This window comes from Amphibalanus amphitrite, unplaced genomic scaffold (assembly GCF_019059575.1).
Source record: "Amphibalanus amphitrite isolate SeventyFive unplaced genomic scaffold, NRLGWU_Aamphi_draft 000248F_arrow, whole genome shotgun sequence".
Taxonomy (NCBI): domain Eukaryota; kingdom Metazoa; phylum Arthropoda; class Thecostraca; order Balanomorpha; family Balanidae; genus Amphibalanus; species Amphibalanus amphitrite.
Window position 1 is genome coordinate 418,807 of NW_024881743.1, and position 22,767 is coordinate 441,573.

Here is a 22,767-nt window from a genome sequence, read left to right on the forward strand (position 1 = left end):
TGAGTGTGGAATATGTAACGCCCGTGAATACTGCGCCCACAATATTTGCCACCTGGAAATGATAGATGTTTCCCTTCAATATTTTAATGATAAGCATTTAAATACCTCTACCTAATTAATTGACCACATACGTTCCCTACTTTAGGTGAAAAAGGCAGGTCCAAGGAGCGTGACAGCACTAAACAGCATGCAAAAAGTTTCAAGAAATATATCATTTGGCTCATTTTATAAGAGAAAAACTTAGCGCAACTCTCCGATTTAATCGCAATGCCGCTGCCGATAAGCATACTGTGAACAAGTTGATTTGTTTACATTGTTGAAGCTTTACCTGATTGACTACTACCTCTCGGATGGAGCTCCATTCGACCCTCTTTAATGCGAAACATTTACAAATGCATAATAGTCGGCACGGGTGCAAATTTCTATCCATTGACCTGAGTAACAAACGATGAGCTGCGTTCCCCCTCTCAGTGCCCCGGGCTCCCCTCGGCAGTATAAGTCATTTTACAGGGGGCCACCGGCGACCACCGGCTGATTATCTATTTACCGGTATTACGTGGCCCATTGGCCTGACGTCCTGAGCGCAGGTGTGCTCATCGCGTGTCCGAGCCGGGATAATCCGCGCCCCTGGTCAGCCGCCGCCGCCCCCGCCGCCGCCCCCGCCGCGCCGCCGCAGTGGTCAACAGGTGCAGGTGCCTCCCCGCCCCTCTCTCTCCCCCACCTGCCCAGCTGTACGACAGCATGATCAGCGAGCATAAAAGTCATTACCCGGCTGAAAATTATTTGTGATGATGCTTTTGATTATCGGAGAGAGGGCAATGACGACATTAGAGAGGGCAGCCGAGGGCGCCGACTGCAGAGAAGGGTCATGCATGTTTATGGGGGAGGGGAGCGGCCGACTGCCCGTAGTTAAAGGGACGTATCGAACGGGTCTAGCTATCATCCACGGGTCGATACTTTGATTACATATAGTCAAAACACAGAGACTGAAGTATGTACATACATATATATATATATATATATATATATATATATATATATATATATATATATATATATATATATATATATATATATATATATATATATATATATATATATCTGTTATATATATATATATATATATATATATATATATATATATATATATATATATATATATATATCTGTTCGACCTCTCGGTACATTTGATGCGCTGAGATCAGCCATTGAATTAGTACTTTGGTATCAAAAACACTCTTACACGAATTTGGAAGTCTGGTGCTTTCCGCCTTTTTAAAAACGCCGACGTCAGTTCGTGTGTGCCCGCCGAGTCTCAGGTGCCCCTCCCGTTATCAGCTGCCGTGGGAGGGGAGGGGCGGGGAGGGGGAGCTCGGTGCGGACCTCTCGGCAGCCATCGACAGGCGTGACGGGTCGTTACAGCGTGACGCAGTGACGGCAGAAGGGCGCGTCCATTCCGCTCGGCTGCCCCGTCCCACCCCGGCGACGGGGGCCGGTTTCGCCGAGTCCGCTCCGCTCCAGCTGATGTCGGTGTGGACTTGGGACTCTCTCATACAGACCGTCACACAGCGTCCCGGTGAATTATTGCCTGGGGCGTCTCGGTACTTCAGCCCGGCCTTTGTCAGGGCAGTCTGGTAAGGCCAATGAGCATAAGCTTGAGAAAATCGACCCGTATAGTGAGATCCCACGGATCCTGCTCGATGTGTTGCATTTTTTCCCGGAAAACCACATTCGCATAATTCTAAAATGCTGCAAGCATGCTTTTTTAACACATTAGGGATGCGATAAATAGACCAAATACTTACAGAGGAAGTCAGAATTAGAGTTGCAAAGTTTTCCCCAAAGGCTGCTACCGGCACCGCCCCGCCCCACAAAAATTTTCTGGGATACCGGCATGCTACCACGCCCCAAGCAAAAAAAAACCGCCAAATTACCGGCATACTAAAAAACCTGCATTCTTGATTCTAGCTTACCTCTACAAGAGATGCCACATTTTGGCAGTTTCAGTAGGTACTGTACCTGTCCCACCCAGCAGCCATCCATTGTCCAACCACAAATAGGTACCAGCAGGCTGAGTTTGGCATGAATGAGTACCATTCCAATTCTTTCGTTTATACACCACAGTAGATTCTTGACAATTCTAATTATAACCAAGCCTGTGAAATGCTGAGGTCCATGTGTTACCCCTACACTGAGCAATGGAATTTCTACCACAAAATGTATCTTGCAGTGGTTAATATTGCTGTTTTATTATTATTTGAGAGCCTCTTACTTCTTAGTGTCCAAAGTTTGAATCTTTTGCTGATATTTTTTTGCACAAAATCAAAAATACCGGCATGCTACCGGCAAGACATGCCAGATACCACGAAAAAACCTGCGGTAGTGAAAAATTACCGGCATGCCGGTAGTGCGGTAGGAAAATTTTGCAACTCTAGTCAGAATGCACTAGTTGAACCAACAGCAAGACCGTAAGCCTGATGATGGCATGACATTCATTGAATTCCTTATTCCATTTAACTTTTCATTAACCAGTGCCACAATGCCGTTCAATAACGTTTAATGTGCACTGCTTCCAAAGTATGGCATAAACGGAACGGAACAGTTACAAACTGATTGACACCAAGCGCAGGTGTCTTTTCCTCCTTGCGTAATAAATATTTCTGTACAAACATTGCTTTGTAGTTTTATGTGTATTGTGTACCATGAATGTGCAATGTGCAATGTGCAGCCACGGCTAGCTTTGAGCGGAGGAACTGCGCACTGCGGGTGTTGCAGCCATGCAGCGAGTTCGCCGAATAGCGCTGTTATGGCTGTGTGTTGTCTGCAATTGATCCCAGTCGAATTGGGTGTTAGGATGACTCACTGGCGGTCGGTGTTTGCTTACGGTGACCGTTCGAATTCCCGGGCGGTCCGTGCGAGGGGTGTAAACAGAGGAGCAAAACGGCGAGTGGTGAATGCAGGTGCTACGCAGAGGCTACCAGTAGGATGACCCTAATAGAGCACCCATTTTATACAAAATAAAGGGGTAGCCGGTAGGTGCAGTTACAATACTGCACAATACCGAGCTGTGCAGTACTATAGCCGTTTTCACGACGGACTATCCGGTGAGTGCACCTAATTTATCCGGTGAGTACACCTAATCAAATATCTTTATTCTATGAATTTATTTCAGTGTTTTGCTCGATGATACTCTCTGATAATATGACAAAGCAGGCATGTAATCAACTAGTGCAACCCTAGCTGATAGCTATCTTAGAGACACACTGAACCTAATTTGACCAAATATGCGCCTAATCTGCACCAAATGTGCACCAGATGTGTACCAGATGCCCGTCGTGAAAACGGCTTATACCGTACGTTGCACGGAACGGTACTGTACGACATATTGTTGAAAAGAACACACGATACTATATGACACATCGCATAGTCGCGCTATGGTATAAGTGAGCTGTGAGTTTCAAGTGTTTTAAAAGGTGTGAATCGCAAAGTGCATAATGCATATTACACAATCACATTCGAAATCAGAAGCTACTCATCACCAAAACGAAGCACCAGCCACCAGCCAATGCAAAAATAATACAATGTAGATAGCTGCAAATTTGGCAATGCATGCAATGTCAGCTGCGCAGAGAAGATCTTAGCGTAGGGCTGTCAATTTCTCAATGCCACATCTGCGGCAGAAATCCGCCCTTCTCGAGCTGCACTTCACTCTGCCGAGAAGTGAGAGCCGCGCTCCTCTGGCACAGATTGGAGACGACATTCGCGGGCCGTTCAGATTTTTATCCTCTGGGAGTGGCGGACTGGATTTTTCATTACCTAATGTGATGTGTAATGGTGTGTGCGGCCGGGCCGCGGCGGCCGAGACCCGCCGTCGCTCCCGGCGGGCCGCCACGCGCCGTCGACACCGGCGCCGCCGGCGATAAAGCGCCGCCGCGCGCCCGCCCGGCCACTCCGTGTTAACAAACTGGCGGCAAGACGCCCCCGGCCACCCTGCAGGGGTGACAAACTGGTACAGCGCCCCTGGCTACCAGACGCTAACTCGTGCTCGGCTAAAGGAAGGCTATGCCCCTCATTCGGGATGATTGTGATTATTTCAAAATATTTAGATAGAAGTGATGGCATGAAATTGCATTTACTTTATCTTGAATAAATTTGACATTGTTCAGCCATTTTGAAAGAAATTATATGTTTTTTAACCCAACATTAAAGACTTTTTTTTAAGCAAAAACAGCTTAACCCTATTACTGGTTGGGGGGGGGGGCGAATCGGCCCCACCTGTAGTTTTTTTTTGCTGTCGACGGAAAACGACTTTAGCTAGGGACTCGAAATTTGGGGACTTTGCTATTCATTGGGCACATTGTGTCAAATTTTTTAGTTTCTAGCTTGCGCAAAGGCGTCTCCAGGACGAGTTTCTCGGGGGTAATTTTGGCCCAGATTTGACTGTTTCGACATTTGCCACTAAGCAGCGACTTACTTAGGTTTATACTGGTGACCAGTGGCACCACCCGTCATAAATATGTGCCTTAGCCCTCGCCCATGTAGGGGGGGGGGTTGGTGCAACCCCCCCCCCCCGAGGTTTTTCTTAGCTACACGCCGAACCGTTTCAGATAGCGTGCTCAAATTTTCAGTACCCCCAGGGGCATCCTTTGCGCAACTTTTGGTATCTGTTTTGTCAAGGTCATGTCAGGTCACGGAGTTATGACGTCATAAAGGGAACAACCTCCGGCCAGATTTACGCTAAATTGGATATTGCTTCACATTGGTATAAATGCCGACTGACCTGACACACTGATGGATTGTTTTAGAATCACAACTGGCTGATTTGACATTGGCACAATGTCCGTTGACATTTTGAAGGTTACTAAAGGTCAAGGTAAGGTTGCAGTGACCTCGGTTGACTTGTAATGACTTCTTGCACTTGTATACCTTTTCGGGGTATTTTGATGCCCTTAATTCGAATTTGCTATCCATTTCAGGCATTGTCGGTTGTTTCTTGTTGTTCATTTTGGGTCAGGGTCAGGTCAGTGACGTCACAGCCTGACGTGACCCAATGCACAAATGACCTTGCAGACTTCCGATGCTCAAAACGCATCATTTTTAGAGTTATGACATCGAAATACACACCAAACGATAGAGAATTGATCAAGAATCACGATAGTGAAGGTTTCAAGTCGATATCTCTTACCGTTTTGCCGCAATCGGCGCGGAAATCTGAAAAAAAAAGTTAGATTTTTTCCGAAAATTTGACCTTTGCCCGGTCATAAGTAGGTCAAATGTTGACCTAGGACCAAAAAATATACCACCAATCGCGAGATCTCGTTGAGAGCAATCCGTTGGTCTTTTCCGCTAAGCTCTACGACGCTCCGTTTTCAAACACCAGGGGGGGGGGGGGGGTCGCACCAACCTCCCCCTGCATGGGCGAAGGTGGCAAAACACCGTTTACGGGCGAGGGTTAAGACTATGTGACGTCATTTTACAACAAATTTTTTAGAATAGGCGGATCCAGGTACCTGAGAAAGGGGGGTAAAGAAAATATAAATGTACTGCCCCACGTCTTAGTGTGCCTGAATCCGCCTATGCTTAACGAAAACGTGAATTTTGTGCCCACGTTGCATATTTTACATGATATCTGACACATCATGTCATAAGACACATGATATGCCATGACAAAAACTCAAAACATCATCCCAAGTTAGCTTACCTGAATCCGCCTATAATTTTTGAAACATCCAAAATACCGGGATATATGAAGACCCAGCTCATGAAGAAGGGTTTCCTGAAGTTTCATCAAAATCGGTCGAAAAATAAAGAAGTTATAGCATTTTTAGTGATGAGGTGTAAAACGCGAGTTTTTTTCAAAAAAATTTTGCTTCCAGGAACCCAATGTTGAACTTTATTTTGACCTTTTAAAGTCAATCTAAAAGTTCACGATGAGAGCAATCGAATGGCATTCGTCCCATTAAGATCGGACATTTAGTTTTCGAGATATCAAGGGGGCCGAATCGGCCTCCCTCCACCAGTTGACCTAGTCCAGAGAGCCCACCAATGGGGATAATATTGCGCGAAGCGCCGACATTCAACTTCTCAAAAAAAGTACATACCTAATATATGAATATACCAAGAATAGTACTGCATCAAAAAGTATTCACGCTTTGTTAAAATAAACGGGGAGCTTCATTTCCTAAATGGAATTCCTTATAAATTTATGTTTCTTTAGAACTTTTCCTGATAAATCCAGGCTTTGTATTGTTAGTGTTGATGCCTATAAAATTTGGTAAGGAAAATACAAGTAACTACCTATGTTACACATTCGGCAATGCGAAAAAAGAGAAAAGTTTGAATGTAGTACGCTTGGAAATGAGAAACTGTAATGATATAAGTACCAAAACGACCAATTGGAAGTTGTACTTATGTAATTTGATTATTTGTTTCCTAGATCACTTCGAGTTGAAATACCTTTGGCTCCAAATCGCTCTGTGAGCCTCTACTGGCTGCTGAGACAGAGTCAGTAGAGTCGTGTCGTGGTCTCCGTGCTGTGACAGCCTCTCTGAATTAGTGGTTGGGCCATCTGGCCTGTCCGTGTCGAGTGGACGTTACATCCTTCTCAATTACGGCAGTAGTGACCGGAGCAATAGTTAGAAGCACGCAACGCCGCGGCCCGGATCCATGCTGCTGGAACCCACCGCTGATCCCCGGTGCTGATGGGACTACGGTTGATCCATGCTGCTGGACCGCTGCAAGAATCTGCCGATGCATCACCATACGGACTTGCTAGTCTATAAATACTGCTTTGCTTTGTGACCCTACCGGGGACACTCCTGGAGCTCCTGTTGAACCTACTAGATCACCATGACGACACGCTGGTCCATCACACGGACCTGCAAGTGCTGATCCACTTCTGGTCCGCTGCTGGAGTGCGGCTGACGGATTTGTTCTGCAAAGGATTTTCTATTGGACGAGTTCATACACATACCGGCCTCCCACAAATATTTTCTCGTTTTACTTGCACGAGTTCTGAAGCTGCCACCAGACCCGTTCGTTTTATTACAATCCCAAAGTAGCCCCAAAATAATTCTGACAATAAGTCATGAGACGGATAACTTGAAATTAGGAATATCTTTGTAATTATTCGCTTCCAGCATGACGTGGTTCTAAGCCAATACCTAAATATCACTCGCGTGTTTCGCATAAAAAAAAAACGATCCTGACCTTCAATTAGTATATGCTGGAAATTGTCACAAAAACAAGTGTCACAAACACACAAGCAGCACAATGTTCGGCTGGCAAACAATGCCTGTGGGACAGTTAGTAATGCACTATCAGACGAACGCCGTCATTAGTGACACATCCAGCAGTTGATCAACAGTGGACGGTATGTCGCCCTGGTAATTACGGGCCGGCTACTTGTCGGTAATGGGTGGCGAATATAGTGACCGACATTCTTTTGTGCTTTTCACAACATTTATGCTGTGTCCCGGCCTAAGCAAAAACGGTGCCGGCGTTGAAAGGCAACTAGCATAGCAACCTGCATCTTACGCTATCACGATGTTGTCTCACGCTATGTGCTTCACTGCTTTTAGATGCAATATTTGGAGCACCACAGCATCTTGCTCTGTGTTTGGTGTGACTTGCACGTTTAGGTAGCAAACCTGTGGTTTGAAAATTGGACTCCTCTGCCCCGTTCTTTGTCTTCAAAATTAATTCTGAACAAAGGATCTTTCATCTGAAATTATTCACGGGGCAACGACGCGCCATTCAGATATTTGGGTGTATTTTATGCACATGCAAGTATTGTATATTGCATCTTACATCCAGATTCAACAGAAGCTACAAAACTAACAGCTCTGACTGTTGTTTGGGTGGTTACGTCCTACCTGTTGCGTACTAATGACACCTCAGGCACATTGATGAAATGCCTCGCTGTCTTCACCGTACATCTATGTTTATTGTAGTCGACCTGTCTTCATTTTGTTAAATTACCCGTCAGTGTGATTGTGTGCCGTGGCGCGTTTCTCGGCGCGCCGTGTTTGTGTTGTAGTTTTGCGCCGCGGTGGCCGGCGGCGGTGCACGCGTCGCTGCCGGTCCCAGAGGACGGTGGCCAGCGTCGCTGTCGGCGCGGCGACGGGCCGGTCCCCCGTGGCGGACGGCGCGGCGCCGACTCGCGGCGAAAATTGGCCCAGCTGCGCCATAAAGCGCCGACTGTATGACGGAATCAGCGTCATCAGTTGCTGGCGGACAGCGCCGCTGCCTGTCGGCCACGTGCGCCGCCAATTTGACCGCTCACTCGCACAGTTTTATGTTTACCTTAAGCTATTCAGTGGGAGCTATACCCGAGCAAATGTCCTCGCCATCAGCAGCGTAAACTAGCATGTTGTTGACTAAGGCACAATTATACTGACTCATTCAGACAGGCGTTTTAGGCGAGTGGGCAGAAGATAGGCCAAGTGGGACAGAGGGAATTTGGTGTTATGTTCGCTGCGCGTCCAGTCACATGTGTTTGCGAGCATTTAGTGGAAAAAAAAGAGAACAAGGTGGTTTGCAATTAGATTGGAATAAACATTCTACAATATAGCTGTTATGACAAAGGTGCATCAAACTCGCTTCTACCACAAGCCAGATATGTGCCGCTGATGACCAGGACGCCTCCCGTTTCAGAGGCTGTGCTCGGTGGGGGTGGGGGGGGGGGGTGGGGGGGGGGGGGGGGCGTCCCGACCATTGGTGGAAGCTGCAAGACACCATGGGCCTATCTCCATGTTTTACTGGCTTGTACTGGGCGTGGAACGGCTGGTGGTCTACAGAACGGTCATGGCTATACCCTCGCGCGTGCGTGTGTGTGTGTGTATGTGACTCAGCTCGCCGTTCCTCGCACACGTCTCGTCTAGAGTCCAGAAGAGAAAGTCATTCTGGCCGAAAGCTTGGAGAGTGCACACGTAGATACAATGTGGTCCTGAAGCCGCTCTTCACAGTTCCTTCCTTTTCTTGTATTATATTCAATATGATACTCGGAGTGACACATTCACCTGGCATCCCACAACTTTGCACACCACACTGTCATCGGACGATTGCAAAAATGTGATTTTGTCAGGTTTAACTTTATCTAGCGGGATTAAGCCTTACTTATTTTCAAAAGTAGGTATGTAATCATATGAGACATACTTTCCTGAGAACTGAAGGCGAGTGCAATAAGAGGACTGAGCCATGACTGAGCTGTGGATGATAGGTTTATAGACAGAGACAGGAGCATGTGCCGGCTTTCGCTAAGGATTGTTAAAGGCGCCTGTGCCATCAGCGAGTATGGAGAAAGCGGTCAGGCTTAATGCATGAACTGCGATATTTTTGGGTGTCAAGCAAGGCTCGGCATTATCAAATTTTTACACATGTGCAGAAAAAAACTCTTTGAATGCCATAACATATTTGCCGTTGATCAATCCCTCCAGTTGATTTTCTACGGGGAAAATTAAGTAATGATTCAGGTGGATCATGAACAAAAAATAGCAGTGAAAATAGCTCTCTACATTTCTAGCATACATCACTGTTGATAAACAAAAACTGAGAAGGACTTTATAGCTCCCATTAATTTCTGGATGCGCTCATGAATAATATATTTTGGCTCCCTCTTCACCAGCGCAAGGTGTGAAAGCGTCGAGATGTGGACTGGAAGTGGACACGGCACCTCTTGGTCACCCATAAATACAAATGCGCCGCTTTGAATGCAATATAAAGCCCTGGGGTGACGTTCCGACTTTAACACCGTGCTCAGGTCTAGATGGGCATTGGGCTCCACTTTGTTCTCGTGCGTTTATTGCCCTCTGGCGGGCCATAACGGGGCCGTATGGTCATTTGGCCGCGCGGGCTATGATGGTAGTTAAATTGAACGGTGATGCGGCGCGGGCCGGGCCGGTGGCTCTCCTCTGCCCCTGGCCATATCTCAGCGGCCCGCCCGGCTCTCCACCCTCGACAGATTCGGCCGACACCCCTTTTTTACTTCAGCCGGAACAAACACCAATCAGTTTCAACGGCCAGACGATGAAATTGACGATTGTTGTGTGCCTTTTTTTAGAAATTGAGAATTGTGTGTTCTTTTTAGAAAATGAAAGCCATCAACTTTACTTCAATCCATATATTTTATAAGTACCTACTGCCATCATGCCACGTTCGTCGTATGATTATGTACTGGCTACTGCAGTGAAGCCTTTCAAGCATATGTATATTTAAAAGCGTCATTTTTTAACCCCACACGTTGAATAGACGAATGCCGTGATAACAACAGAACAGAACACAGAACAGTCAGTGCCTGTTCCAACCCAGATTGCACGAGGTCATCAGCAGTTATTGTCCGTCCAAATGTGTTTTGTTCTTAACTGATACATGCTGCCATTTATGTATGCACTTCGCATAAAGAAAAGCCTAAATGTGATCGCATCCAGCCCACCCGTAAGTATGTATGTAGTATGTACTGGGCTCAGTGCGGACCACCCCGGCCATCCCACCTTCTCCCATACCGTCGCAGCAGCCCGTGAGTCTGCCGCGCCGATATCATATCGGAAACGTGCCGAGTGAAAATACGTGTAGGGGGTCCCGGAAGCCCCAGAGGAGACCGAATAAAACATGACAGATGATGCGGCCGGCCATATGTCAGCCGGGGCTGCCCGGCCTACAAGGGCACTCGATTACTGCCGACAAAGACGGCTGAGAGGCGATGGTGGACGGTGGAAATGTGGATGCCGTGTGGCGGTGGACGGTGGAAATGTGGATGCCGTGTGGTGGTGGACGATGGAATGGCGACAGAAGACGACAGAAAGAGCGGCGGATATGTGGAAACGGGTGGCCGAGAGGCGATGGTGGACGGCGGAAATGTGGATGCAGTGCGATGGTGGACGGCGGAAATGTGGATGCATTACGATGGTGGACGGCAGAAATGTGGATGCAGTACGATGGTGGACGGCGGAAGGAGCGATGGAGAGGCGGAAAGAGGCGGTAGACGCCGATGAGAAGGTGTCAGGTGGATGATGGTAGGGTTGTGGACAGTGGAATGGTGACTGTGGATAGTGGAATCAAGTCCACCGAGAGACGGTTGAAAGCGCTGATGGAGTGGAAGAGTGGTGGAAAAGCGACGGTGGATGGCGGTTTAGCGGTGGACTGCAGGGGCGCGGGAACTACTTTCCGACTGGGGGGGGGGGGGGCACACCATTATAGAGATCAACCTAGGGTACCCCCAAATCTAGTTTTCTCACCGGTTTTAGGCGACTTATTTTTCACCCCTCGGCTTTTTCAACAAAAAAGAAAACATTTGCAAAAAAAGTGTGGTATTCCGTCTCAAAGCTGTGGGGGCACCGCCCCCACGGCCCCAGAGTTGGGGGGGGGGGGGGCAAGCTGCCCCCACTGCCCCCCGGGCTCCCGCGCCTATGGTGGACTGAGGAGGCGGTGACGCGGTGGCAGGCAAAGCTGTGATAGTTGAGAACAACGGGAAAGACGGTTGAAGCTGGCCGCTAGGTGTGTAATGTGCAGCTTTTCTGCATACTTTTCTTGCTTTGCAGTTCTGCTATGTCAGATTCGTAGTTCATTAATCAATCTGTCCAGTGATTAGATTTAGTATATGAAAACAACACGAGTTTGAAGCTAAAGATGTAGTGTGCAATAGGTAGTGAAGGTAGTCATAGGTCACCATTTTTATCAAAACACAGTTATGCATCATTTTTTTGCGCAATTTTCACACGAAAAAGTGTAATGAAAGGACAAGCTGGCTAAGGCTCCATTCGGCCATTTGGCGTGGTCTCTCTCACTCTGCAGCACCGAGAGGAAATGGAGCGCGGCAGCCGACTAGCCCGGTAGTTCACGAGTTATCCGCTAGGTGATCAGCGACCAGCCTGCAGAGGCGAGCCATATCGGCAGGCAACAAATGCACCCGAAAAGGTACATCGATGGTGGTCAGGCGCAGACCCGTGATCATTGAATAAAAAGGCATATCTTAAATGTAAAACTAATTCAATTTGATGCTTCCTTAATATTTTAATTTGCCCATACCGAAATTGGGGACGCTTTCCCGTTCATGTCTTTTAGATAAGACATTCTCGAACATAAATACATTGCAACACCACTTTTTTGTCATTCCTTAGCTTTTACACCAATGATGTGCAAATTTTACACCCTAGTCACACCCATGGGTGGAGCTTTTCTAGGGAAGTTGATGGGGCAAAAAGTCGTCGACGTCAACCCCACAATGTCCGATTATAAAGTCGAATAAAATGCCACACTTAATAAATTCCTATCATTACAGATACATTTTGCATTAAACAGACATTCCAAAGCTCTTCAATGCGAAAAAGATTCATTTGCAATGCAACAAAGTCTGAGAAATCAGCTTAAGTTGGTGGGGGAAAACGCTTACCTATTGGTGGGGCAAAATACCACGTTGGTGGGGCAGCCGCCTCACCAACTGTATAGGAAGCTCCGCCCCTGGTCACACCCTGTTATGTAGAACACCAGATTTGTGCACAGGGTGTCCCAGATGCCTTGCAATATCCATTTCTCAAGATTTACGCCTCTAAGGCTGATATAAACTCTGTAAGGGCGATCTTCTTGCTGTCATACGCAGAAAACACTGTTCCCCGCATGGATACTTTGTGGGTGCTGCCTCGACACATGAATGAATTCAGCTTCGGCGACCGTTGGATCATGGCTGACCCTGGGTCAGCCACAGACAAGAATCGATTAGCAGACGTTCTTCCACAAATCGAGCCAAGCAACGTGCTGTTGCCTTTTTTGACGGCAGGTACGGTCAAATCAGTCAATATTTACATAGGTCAAATAAAATAATGGCTGTTAATCATATTGGGACTATCGATATCAACACTGTTCGTTCGAGAACAGCTGGACAATCAGAAATTCTTTAATGTTCAGCATGGCACAGACCCAATGCATGCCGACGCAAGCACACGTGAGACGGCCAGGAAGCTGGAATGAGAGGCCGTGGACTCTCCCATACTTGAGAATGATCCAAGTGGCTTTCTATGTTTCAGAAACTCAAACAGCACCTCCGAGTACGTCACTTTCCGCTGGACGAAAAACGTAAGAGCTAAGGTAGGTACGCATGGTAGCTTCTAGCTTCGGCTGATGTTAACGGATTTATTCCGTGACCGTCTCACGATGGCTCAACGCTGGCAGGTTTCTCTGGTTCACGATTTTGACCACGGGAGGTAGAATTATGCTAATATGAATAACAAATGACCCGGGAAACCTGCTGCTTTTGTTTTAGCTCGATAGGTACCGTTAGCGATTCTTGAGTTATGCGAAAACAAGGGTGCTGCTTTTCAGCACAGCTGAGCTGTTTGATGTTGGAACTACACCTTTTTACGCCCAATTTAGGCGGAAGTGCACACATTTCAGTAATAGTGCAGGTGATTTCGACGGCTCGGCATAGTGCCTTCATATATTGAATCGCGGCACGATATTCGTCATTGTGCACCCCACTCCGTCATAGTGCAGTTAAAAGTGGCTCAGGTTCAGACATATTGGACTTAGTGCAAATAATAATTCGTCAGGTTAATTCAATTTCGACATACGGCATGTGCTTACGGCAACGTTCAAATAAATCCAGCACGGTATAAATAAGCGATTATGTAAACAAATCTCAACTTCCTACGCAACTTAAGCCCTCAGCAAAGCTCTGGAGCTAATGAAGAATGTGGGATGTCACGTGAACGTGAAATGCGCTACACCTTTTTACGGCCAAATATAGAAATAGTGCACACAGTTCAGTAATAGTGCAACCTATTTCGACAGTTCGGCATAGTGCACCTCTAGTTCGGCCAAGTGCATGATATTCGGCAATAGTGCACACGTTTCAAATGATGAGCAATCAATTTAGAAGATGGTGCGTTCAAATTCAATGAGCCGTAGGTTCAATTTCGTCATAGTGCACGGTTTCGTCATGTGGCCTGATAGTCGGCGTCCAGCAAAGTGATTTAGGCGATGTTCAAGTGAATTCGCTGCTGGATTGGGAAAATATTTTTGAAAGCCCCTATCTGTCTGTCAAGAGTAGCGTGAATCTTGGTCAAAAACCTGCTCAAATGCAGTTTCAGCTCTCAGGAATTAACTTATCTTTAGTCTCGCTCTAAGAACTCGGTGACACGGTCAAGTGGCGCTCACGTGGCATTCAGGGATTCTGAATCGGGTGCATAACTTCGTTGCTGGTTCAAAAAGATCAGAAATGCTATGGATTCTTGTTATCGCCTTTCAGCATCATGGCGAATTTCATTGAACAAAGCCGAAAAAATATTGCTCATGCCGAATATAAAAGCACCCGACGAATTATGCGCACTATGTCTTATATGATTGAAGCTAAGGCATCCAGATGAAACATTAAATACCCTGTACCTTTAGCAGTGCAGCTGGCTACTTGACTTTTTTGCGTTGCTGACTGACTACGAGTGTCATTGGAGGCTCAGGTAGAGTGAAATGTCAAATAAAAATTGTTATTACTTATTTATACAATGCCGTGTTACTGAACAGTGCCTAAATTACATGCGGGCCCCCGAAATTGAAACGATCTGACGAATAATGTGCGATATGTCTAATATGCCTGAAACTGGGTCACTTTAAACCTGCACTATGACGAAATGGCTGCAATATGGCGAATATCGTGCCGCGATTCAATATATCAATGCACTATGCCGTCCTGTCGAAATCGCCTGCACTATTTTTTAAATGTGTGCACTGCCGCCTAAATTGGGCCTTTTCATTACATTAATTAAAATCTCATTAATTTTTATTAGCAGTAAAATTTCAATAATTTAGTAAAATTTCATTAGCAGCGCCAGCTTGTTTGAACAGCACCACGCTACACTTGATGAACAGCAAGAGCGTTGTCAAAAATATTTTCTAGGTAGGGCACCGAAATTCGCTTGAAGGTTAACTAAATTGCTTTGCGGTACGCCGAATACCAATGCATATGACGAAGCAATGCACTCTGGCGAAACTGAAATCGCAACTACTGAAAATGAATGCATTCTCTTTTAAATTGCTTGCACTGTTTCGGAGCCGTGTGCACTATTACTGAATTTCATGCACTCGGCCCAAGAAGCGGTGCACTATGCCGAACTGTCGAAATGGTTGCACTATTTCTGAAATGTGTGCACTATTTCTATATTTGGCCGTAAAAAGGTGTACTGGAATGCTCACACAAGTCAGCAGCGGTTGACGTGCGAGCAGAACGAACGCCGTCACTAAAAGAAAGGTCGTCGGTCCAATGTCAGGGACAATTTCCATGCAAGATGCAACGGACGAAATGAAACAAAGGATGCATGGCAAAACAAAGCCTAGTATCGTGCGTGAAAGTTTCCAGAACTTGAGGATAAAGGCGAATTGTCCGGCAACTCGCCCGATCTAAGCTCAATTGAAAATCCCTGGGTGGCTGTGAAAGATGGCCTCAACCAGCAGGACCTGTCCATCACACTGGGCCCATTAGAAGGACATCTGAACAGGCTTGGAGAGAAATATCAGCATACAAGCTGTGTAGCTTGGTGATTGATCAGCATGATGCGTCGCATCATCCTGATGCAACGAATGTGAGCCCGTTTTTGTGAGCCGACAAATGAGCCCGCTTTCGCAGTACTTGTGTCGGTTGTTGAATACCAATTGTTCAGCGAAAAGGAAGCGTTGAAAACCCAGGGATCGTTAGGCTGCAAAACTTTTGGGACACCCTGTACTTAAACGTATTTGCCTTATCTTGACACAGGTTCAGCAATCGTTCTGTAGTTATACGGCATGCCTATAAGTTATGTGCGCAATGCGCATGAGAGCTTTATAGATATGGGTGTGCACTTTTGACTCGGACCGTGTAATACTAAAACCGTTGTGGAGCCCCTCATTTCAAGAGGGATTGTCATTGAAGCCTCATTTAGGTATAACCAAAAACAAAATTTGGCTCTGGAGTGATAAATTAGCATTTTAAAGTAAGATGAAATGTTTTAAATGTTTGGATTTCGCTGGAAGAATTCCTTTTGAAAACTATACTTCTGATGTTTCTGATGCGCGGGACCGCACGCATCCGACCTGGGGCGCCCTCGGCATCCGACTGAGCCTCCACGAGGTCTCTCCTCCGGTCCGGCTCCCGGGCTCTGACGTCACTGCGCGCTGATTGGCCGGCTCGACGGGCGTCCGGCGGCTATTGGCCAGCGGTAGTCGGTGGGCGGGCCCAGCGGCGGACCGCAGCCCTCAAGTGGCCTTATCCGTCTCCGGGGGCGGTCCCCCAGGGCGCCGCGCCGCCCGCCAATATCGGCCCGCATCAAAAGTCTATACCCAGGAGTTCGGAAACCAAATAGAGGTGGTGCGTCCGGGGCACCGCGCGTGGCGAAATTGATCCGTCCGCAGCGCGCTCAGTCCGCCCCAGGGACGCGGCGCAGAGCACCGTGGTGAGCCGCGCGAGACGGAGCCCTCTGAGACCGGCTCCTCCTGAGCCGCCGCCGCCGCCGCCGCCGCCCCGCCGCCGCTCGGCTCCTGCGCTAATTAGTCGGACTCCCTGGACAGCCTCAAGCAGAGAGTGGCACGCGCTAAAAACTCGCGAGCGGTCCCCTGTGACGCGCGGCCGGCGGGACAGGCCGAGGCCACCAAGCCACCACTATGATGTTTGGCCTGCAGGAGAGCAGTCTGCACCAGACGCGCGCGCCCGTTTCTGGCCTCAAGGAGGAGCCGCTCACATCGCGCTCCTGGATCCAGCCCGCCATCGGAGTGGACCAGACACACAGGTGGGTCACGTGTGGGCCGGGTCATGTCAGGTCAGGTCGGTGTCGGCTGGGTTTGATTAGGATGGGTGTGTGGCGGCGCGTCGGGCGTCAGCGGTGGAGTCGGGACTCCCGGCCCCGCCGCCCGGCCGTTACGGAACAGCGCTACACGCCACTCACTCTGTAGATTGTGGACTGTGGACGGTGGACGGTGGACGGTGGACGGTAGGCAGTGGACTGTGGACGGTGGATGCTTAGCTATGGACGGTGGACTGTAGATTGTGGACGGTGAACTGTGGACTGTGGACGGTGAACGGTGGACTGTTAACTGTGGACGATGGATGTCGGATGACGTATTGTGGACGGTGGACGGTGAACTGTGGACGGTGGAGGATAATTGTGGATGCTAGGTATACAGAAATGCATGGGCAAATAGTATATAATGGCACAACCAAAATAAAAACAAGCATCGCGCATGTACTCAATGACAGGATGTTATTCCAATAATGACAAACGTCCAATATCAAATGCCACTTATCCAACCGGTAAACTTTGCTGGCTTATTCGGGCGTAGACTGTTGTATTACTGACATGGAATAGGTAGTCTCGGATTTGGATTATAATTTCTGAATTGTAGATAAAAACATTTTCAGTCATGCGTATCAAAATTGTAACATCCATTGGCATTGGCATCCATTGGATCAAATGAAGCAGCTCCGACGTAATGCGATGAAAACAAAAATAGGTATATCATATATTATAACATCGGCAGGCTGTACAATGTACATCTCTGCTTTTCTGATAAATTCAGCACGTCATTTTAAGTAGATTATGCAGCCTCCAATGTTTTCTACATAAAGCACGTCAGACAAAGCACAAAACAGAAATGACAGGAATTTAGCAAAAGCTCAATGGTATGAATATTGAATGTGGAAACCATGTGGCAATATTAAGGTTTCTTACATGTCAAATGCTATAAGATATTATTCAGAGCTGCCAATTTTTCAGCAAATCAAGATGACTTCAACTTAGCTCAGAACACGGCCGATTGATTTAGCGTAGTATTCGAAGTTCTACGTACGCTTTGAAAATGAGAGATGAGCCTCATTGATAAAAATGAATAAACTGAAATTCGCATCTTACGAAAGGCAAGATGGTCAGTATACACGATAAACATGACAAACGCTGAAAGGTTTTTTACACATTACCTACCAATGGGCAGCGATGCATGAACATGTGAACTGTGAGAAACTCATACACTATTCAGATGAATGTTTCAAGTTTATGATTTTTGACGACTTCTGAACAGGCGCAAATGTTCAAGTGGCAAAGCGGGAATTTCTAGATAGCTGACATGTTTCAGACCGCCATGCTATTTGATCAGTACGAGTAATTCTCCGTAAACCTTATGTGCAATAGTCACGAGTTTTCAATGTGGATAGTCAGTTAGTACCTACAAAGTTCGCCTTTGAGCCTCTTGATTGGAGTGCTTAGTTGAAAGGATATGGCCAGTCATTTCAACCCATGCATGGGGGGGGGGGGGTCCAATGGCTTCAATTAGCCTGCGCCGTCGTCGTTCAGAAGCTGAATATGATTGGCTTCTGAATGTTACACATGTGTGGCATTACTGAACATCTGATATGGTGGGTATGATAGCTTAGATAACATTAAAACGTTGTATTGAGTCTTGTTGGTAAAAAGAAAGGAATCAAGTAATATTGACCATGATACGCATTGACGCCGCATTGTTTGTCAACATGGAATATGTGGAAGATTGTTCAGCGGAGCTCAGGTCATTGCTTTACATTCACCTAGATAAACCATATTTTCCGTTGCTGTATGAACATCCTACGATGAACATTGAAGCGTGTTATATCGACATTATTAACATCATTGACATTGTACGAGGGGGTATCGAAAAGTCCTGATCATCACATAGAAGATATAGACCGATTTTGATGATTTTTGGTTGGTATTGTATTTGGTTCTTAAGAACAATGCTCCCGCAAAGAGAGTCCTGAGAAGTGGTTTTATCTTATGTAGGAGAGACTTAGAAGTAAAAAAGATGAGTATTGGGCCCATTGAGGACGGAATCGTCATCCAACTAACGCATTTGAAACGGCATCACACTGACACAATACATCAAAAACGTGAAATTAGTTTATGTCGAGGAAAGCCCATCTCATGCACTTACCGAAAATGAAGAAATAATTTTCAACTTGGTTGCATGGCACTTGCAGGGGAGTCAAGAAGTGGGTGACTACCAGTGACTGACAAGGTGGTGACTGTGAAGGAAGTGGTGGACCTCATCCTTACAGATCGTCGTCTGACCTTTCAGATGATTGTGCAACAGAAAGGTCGCAATGCTGGCAGTGCCTGAAAATATTATCAGCGAAGAACTACGGACGATATAAGAGTCAGGCCGCTTAGAAGTTCGTGTGCCTACTTTGTTCAAGAGAAAAATGCGTCTTGGCCTTTCGAAATGAAATTTAGGTTTTTTTTTTAGAAAATTGAAGACATCTTCGATCATTTGATGACTTGTAACGAATGCTGGGTCTATGTGTATGATCCAGAGACAAAAAGATGATCAAGAAGTTTAAGCACGGCATATCTGTCCTTCTTAAAAGGCGAAGATGCAGAAGCCGATATGGAAGGTCAATGCTATCAGTGTTCTGGATCTGGCGTAGAATAGTCATTACCGACTGTCTTGATGATGGTCGGATAATGATAAGCAAGCACTACTGCACACTTTTGAAGAAGTTGCGAGATGGCCTCAAGCAGAATCGCCGCAAAAAAAGCCTAAGAAAGATGTTTTATCCGCACCGACAGCGCCCCCGTCCATTCGTCCTGAGCTGCGATTGAAGAAACCACATGATGTGGACATTAAATCCTACCGCATCTAAGAAATTCACCTGACAGGGTATTAACTGACTTTTGATTGTTACGGGAGATGAAGAATCCACAGTATGGCCGGTGATTTAAGGACAGAAATGACGTCATTGATGAGGTGGAGCAGTGATTTACGGCGCGTGGCCATCCACCACTCCCCGTCCCTCAGCTGGGTAGCCGGTTATCTAAAACAGGTGACGATGGGTCCCCGGTGCCATGCTTATCGGTCCTTCAGAGAGCCCACCGGTCTTTCAAAGAGGCCGCGCAACTGCTGTGGTGTACGCGCTGCACAGTGCAGAACAGATGATCAAAGCCGATCATTGGTAGTCTACGTAAACTCCGTCTCCAACCAGTAGGTCTGATGTGGTCTGATGTAGCCACAGACTAGTCCACAGACCAGTCCTTGTGGTCTGATTCAGACACAGCTGTACGTCCCAAGTCCACAGACTAGTGTGATACGGTCGCTGATGACCAAAGTCGTACGAGGAATCTTGAACATGACGCATCAAGCATCAAGAATCGAGTGTGTATGTAGCATTAGATTATGCCACCTAAAATATGCGCGTTTACGGTCTAGTATCAGCCGCTTTGAACCAGCGATGAGCTGTGAATTGTGAGTCACATGGCCGGCCATAGGCGGTTGTTTTGACCGAAGTAGGATGGTTTATCTTATATCGCGAAGCCGGCGAAGACGAGGATCTGTCTTACCGTCAGGCTGGCTGGAAAAAGTGAGAGCTTTTTATAGCTTTACTTACTCTAGCCTTTACTAACAACTAGTCATGACTGAGAAGAAAAATAGCGGACCACGACTGTATGTACACATAGCGTCTGTTCATGTCCCGCATCGCAGATCCAGACGCGCTGCGCGGAGCTCTGGATCGCTCCGATCGCCGCCGGCAAATCCAGTCATGCGCCCACACCGGAAATCGATGGTGTTGTTTAATTAATTAGCGTGGTCCGCACGTAATAAGCACGGCACCTATTTTCCGGCGGCGTTTGACTCTTGCCGCTCACGTGCCACGATCGTGCGCCGTGGCGCGCCACGTGCCGACCACATTGTTTGTCGGAGGGGTCGGCGCGAGCGGCGTGTGCCACCACTCCTGATTTGATGCACGGCCATTACAGGCGGACAGCGTGAAAACGGCGGCCCTACCGCGTGCGGCCAAAACACGGCAAGGGGCACAGTGTGTTACTGTATGCGGAACCGGGCACGGTATGATGAAACAAAGGACAACGTGCTATTACGTTGTCCGTGCACCAAATTACGAAACTGGACCCACTGGACGCGTCTCGACTGTGATGTCAGAATACAATGATATAGGATAGTAACTCCTGGTAACTCGATATACATAGTTCATTTTGTTTTATTCTTACTTTTCTTTTAGAACAAACATGCGATGCATCACATGCATTACTCTGCACATTGTCGATAAGTTATCTTTATCATTTTAAATGTGTGCGCTGTGCGTCTACTTGCAATAAACATGGTAAAGTCTCTGGATTACGTTGTATGGAACATGTGTCCACGACATTCACTTCACTTACTAACAACAATTAAACACCATGCAACGAAAAACGTAGGTATCTGATATATCCGATCTGTTTTCTCTATCATCAAAATCAAACACACAAATAATTTCTTTGCATATACGTTTGCTGAACACCAAGTTTGACTACCAAGTACCATGTATAACATATATATTATATATATTTAATGCAAAAAATAAAAATGATATCCTCAGTTGAAAAGAGATCGATATTCCTCAGTAGCATTTATTCGTATTTGAGGGCAGGTAGCGCGGTGCGACGGCTGAGCGCCTTTTCGGGGTCATGTGTGCGCTCTCGCGACATTGCCCATGTGTGCGCTCGTCAGTGCATGCCCTGCCCCGCTGTCTGGTGCAGAGCCCGCGCACCGTCCGGCCGGGGGCGCTCGTCAAGGGCTCTCAGGGGGCACCCGGGCGGCCCAACAACAATAATCGACTCCACTCGACGCCGGTAATCCATGGGAAAATAGCGCTGGATAATGTTGTCGGTGTTCCCGAGGCGCGCGCTGCAAGCGGTGGTGATGGCCGGTAAAGCGGCACCTCGGCCCAGGGTCTGGGGATCGGGACACCCCCGCGCTGGAGGTGACAAAGGGAGTGTGTACCGAACCGCTTCAACATGAGCTCAATGATGTGACAATTGCACGGCGAATGTTGACATGAGTTATTGGAGTAGCTGTTTACTGTGTATGGACAGACGGCAACGGCCTGAATGTGCTACTTAGGTTCTATTGTCACATCGTACTTCAAGCTGGAATTTATCGAGCTGATGTTGAACGTGCTACGGTTGGAGGTTATGCTGCATACACACCTACAAAATGCGATATCATTCAATTTAATCTATATTATCAGAGATTAATATGTGAAATTAATAGAATAACAAATAAAAATGATTGCAGCCACAGGTGTTCCTTTTAACAGCACGTTTCCTAGTTGTCTTGATATTCATCGTGAAATTAGATCCAAGGAATGAAAGCTTACTCTGCAAACAAATTACAGTATGTTTCCTCTGCTGCTTTATATATCAACGAAACCCAAACATGAGCTGTGATTTTGACATTGTGCCAGTAACACTGTCATGGGTCTCTGACGGACATTGTGATGCTCGGATCTGCTTTTTTAACAAACTGCTCCGTTACGCGACGCCAAGGGGTTGCGGCCGAGACAGCGTGAATGAATGCCGTTTAAAATGCTGGCGCCACCCAGCACACTGATTACCCTGACTCAAATATGCGTTCTTGCAGCGGCGTGGGGCTCGGCCGAGTGCACTTCGAGAAGCAGCCGCCCTCCAACCTGCGCAAGAGCAACTTCTTCCACTTTGTGATCGCCCTGTACGACCGCATCGGCCAGCCCGTCGAGGTCGAACGAACCGCCTTCGCCGGCTTCGTCGAGAAGGACGAGGTAGGAGTAAGGTTCATATTCATCACAATGTGCTAGGTAGAGCTAAGTTCATCTGTCAGCCAGGTCTCCATTTGTCAGCTGTCCGGACACGCGCTCATCTGGTTTTCAACGACCGCATTTCTATGGGCTCGTCTCCCGAAATGGCCCCTATCCCAGTGGACCGTTGAGTAGTCGGTCAGGACACGGTGCGTATGAATGCAGTCCGTGCCCGTGTC

General features: G+C 47.1%; 1 protein-coding gene across 4 annotated transcripts in view; it reads left to right on the forward strand.

The window, feature by feature from the left end:
- The first annotated feature begins 16,293 nt into the window (after positions 1-16,293).
- LOC122386369 (transcription factor collier-like) overlaps positions 16,294-22,767 on the forward strand; it is a 49,704-nt gene continuing 43,230 nt past the window's right edge. For 2 of the 4 annotated variants that reach the window (XM_043375522.1, XM_043375524.1), the window contains exons 1-2: positions 16,311-16,745; positions 22,396-22,555. In XM_043375522.1, coding sequence (XP_043231457.1) covers positions 16,621-16,745; positions 22,396-22,555 — 285 coding nt within the window. In that variant the 5' untranslated portion in view covers positions 16,311-16,620. Of the gene's footprint in view, positions 16,746-22,395; positions 22,556-22,767 lie in introns of all 4 variants that reach the window. The other 2 variants (XM_043375525.1, XM_043375523.1) reach the window with 2 other exon arrangements.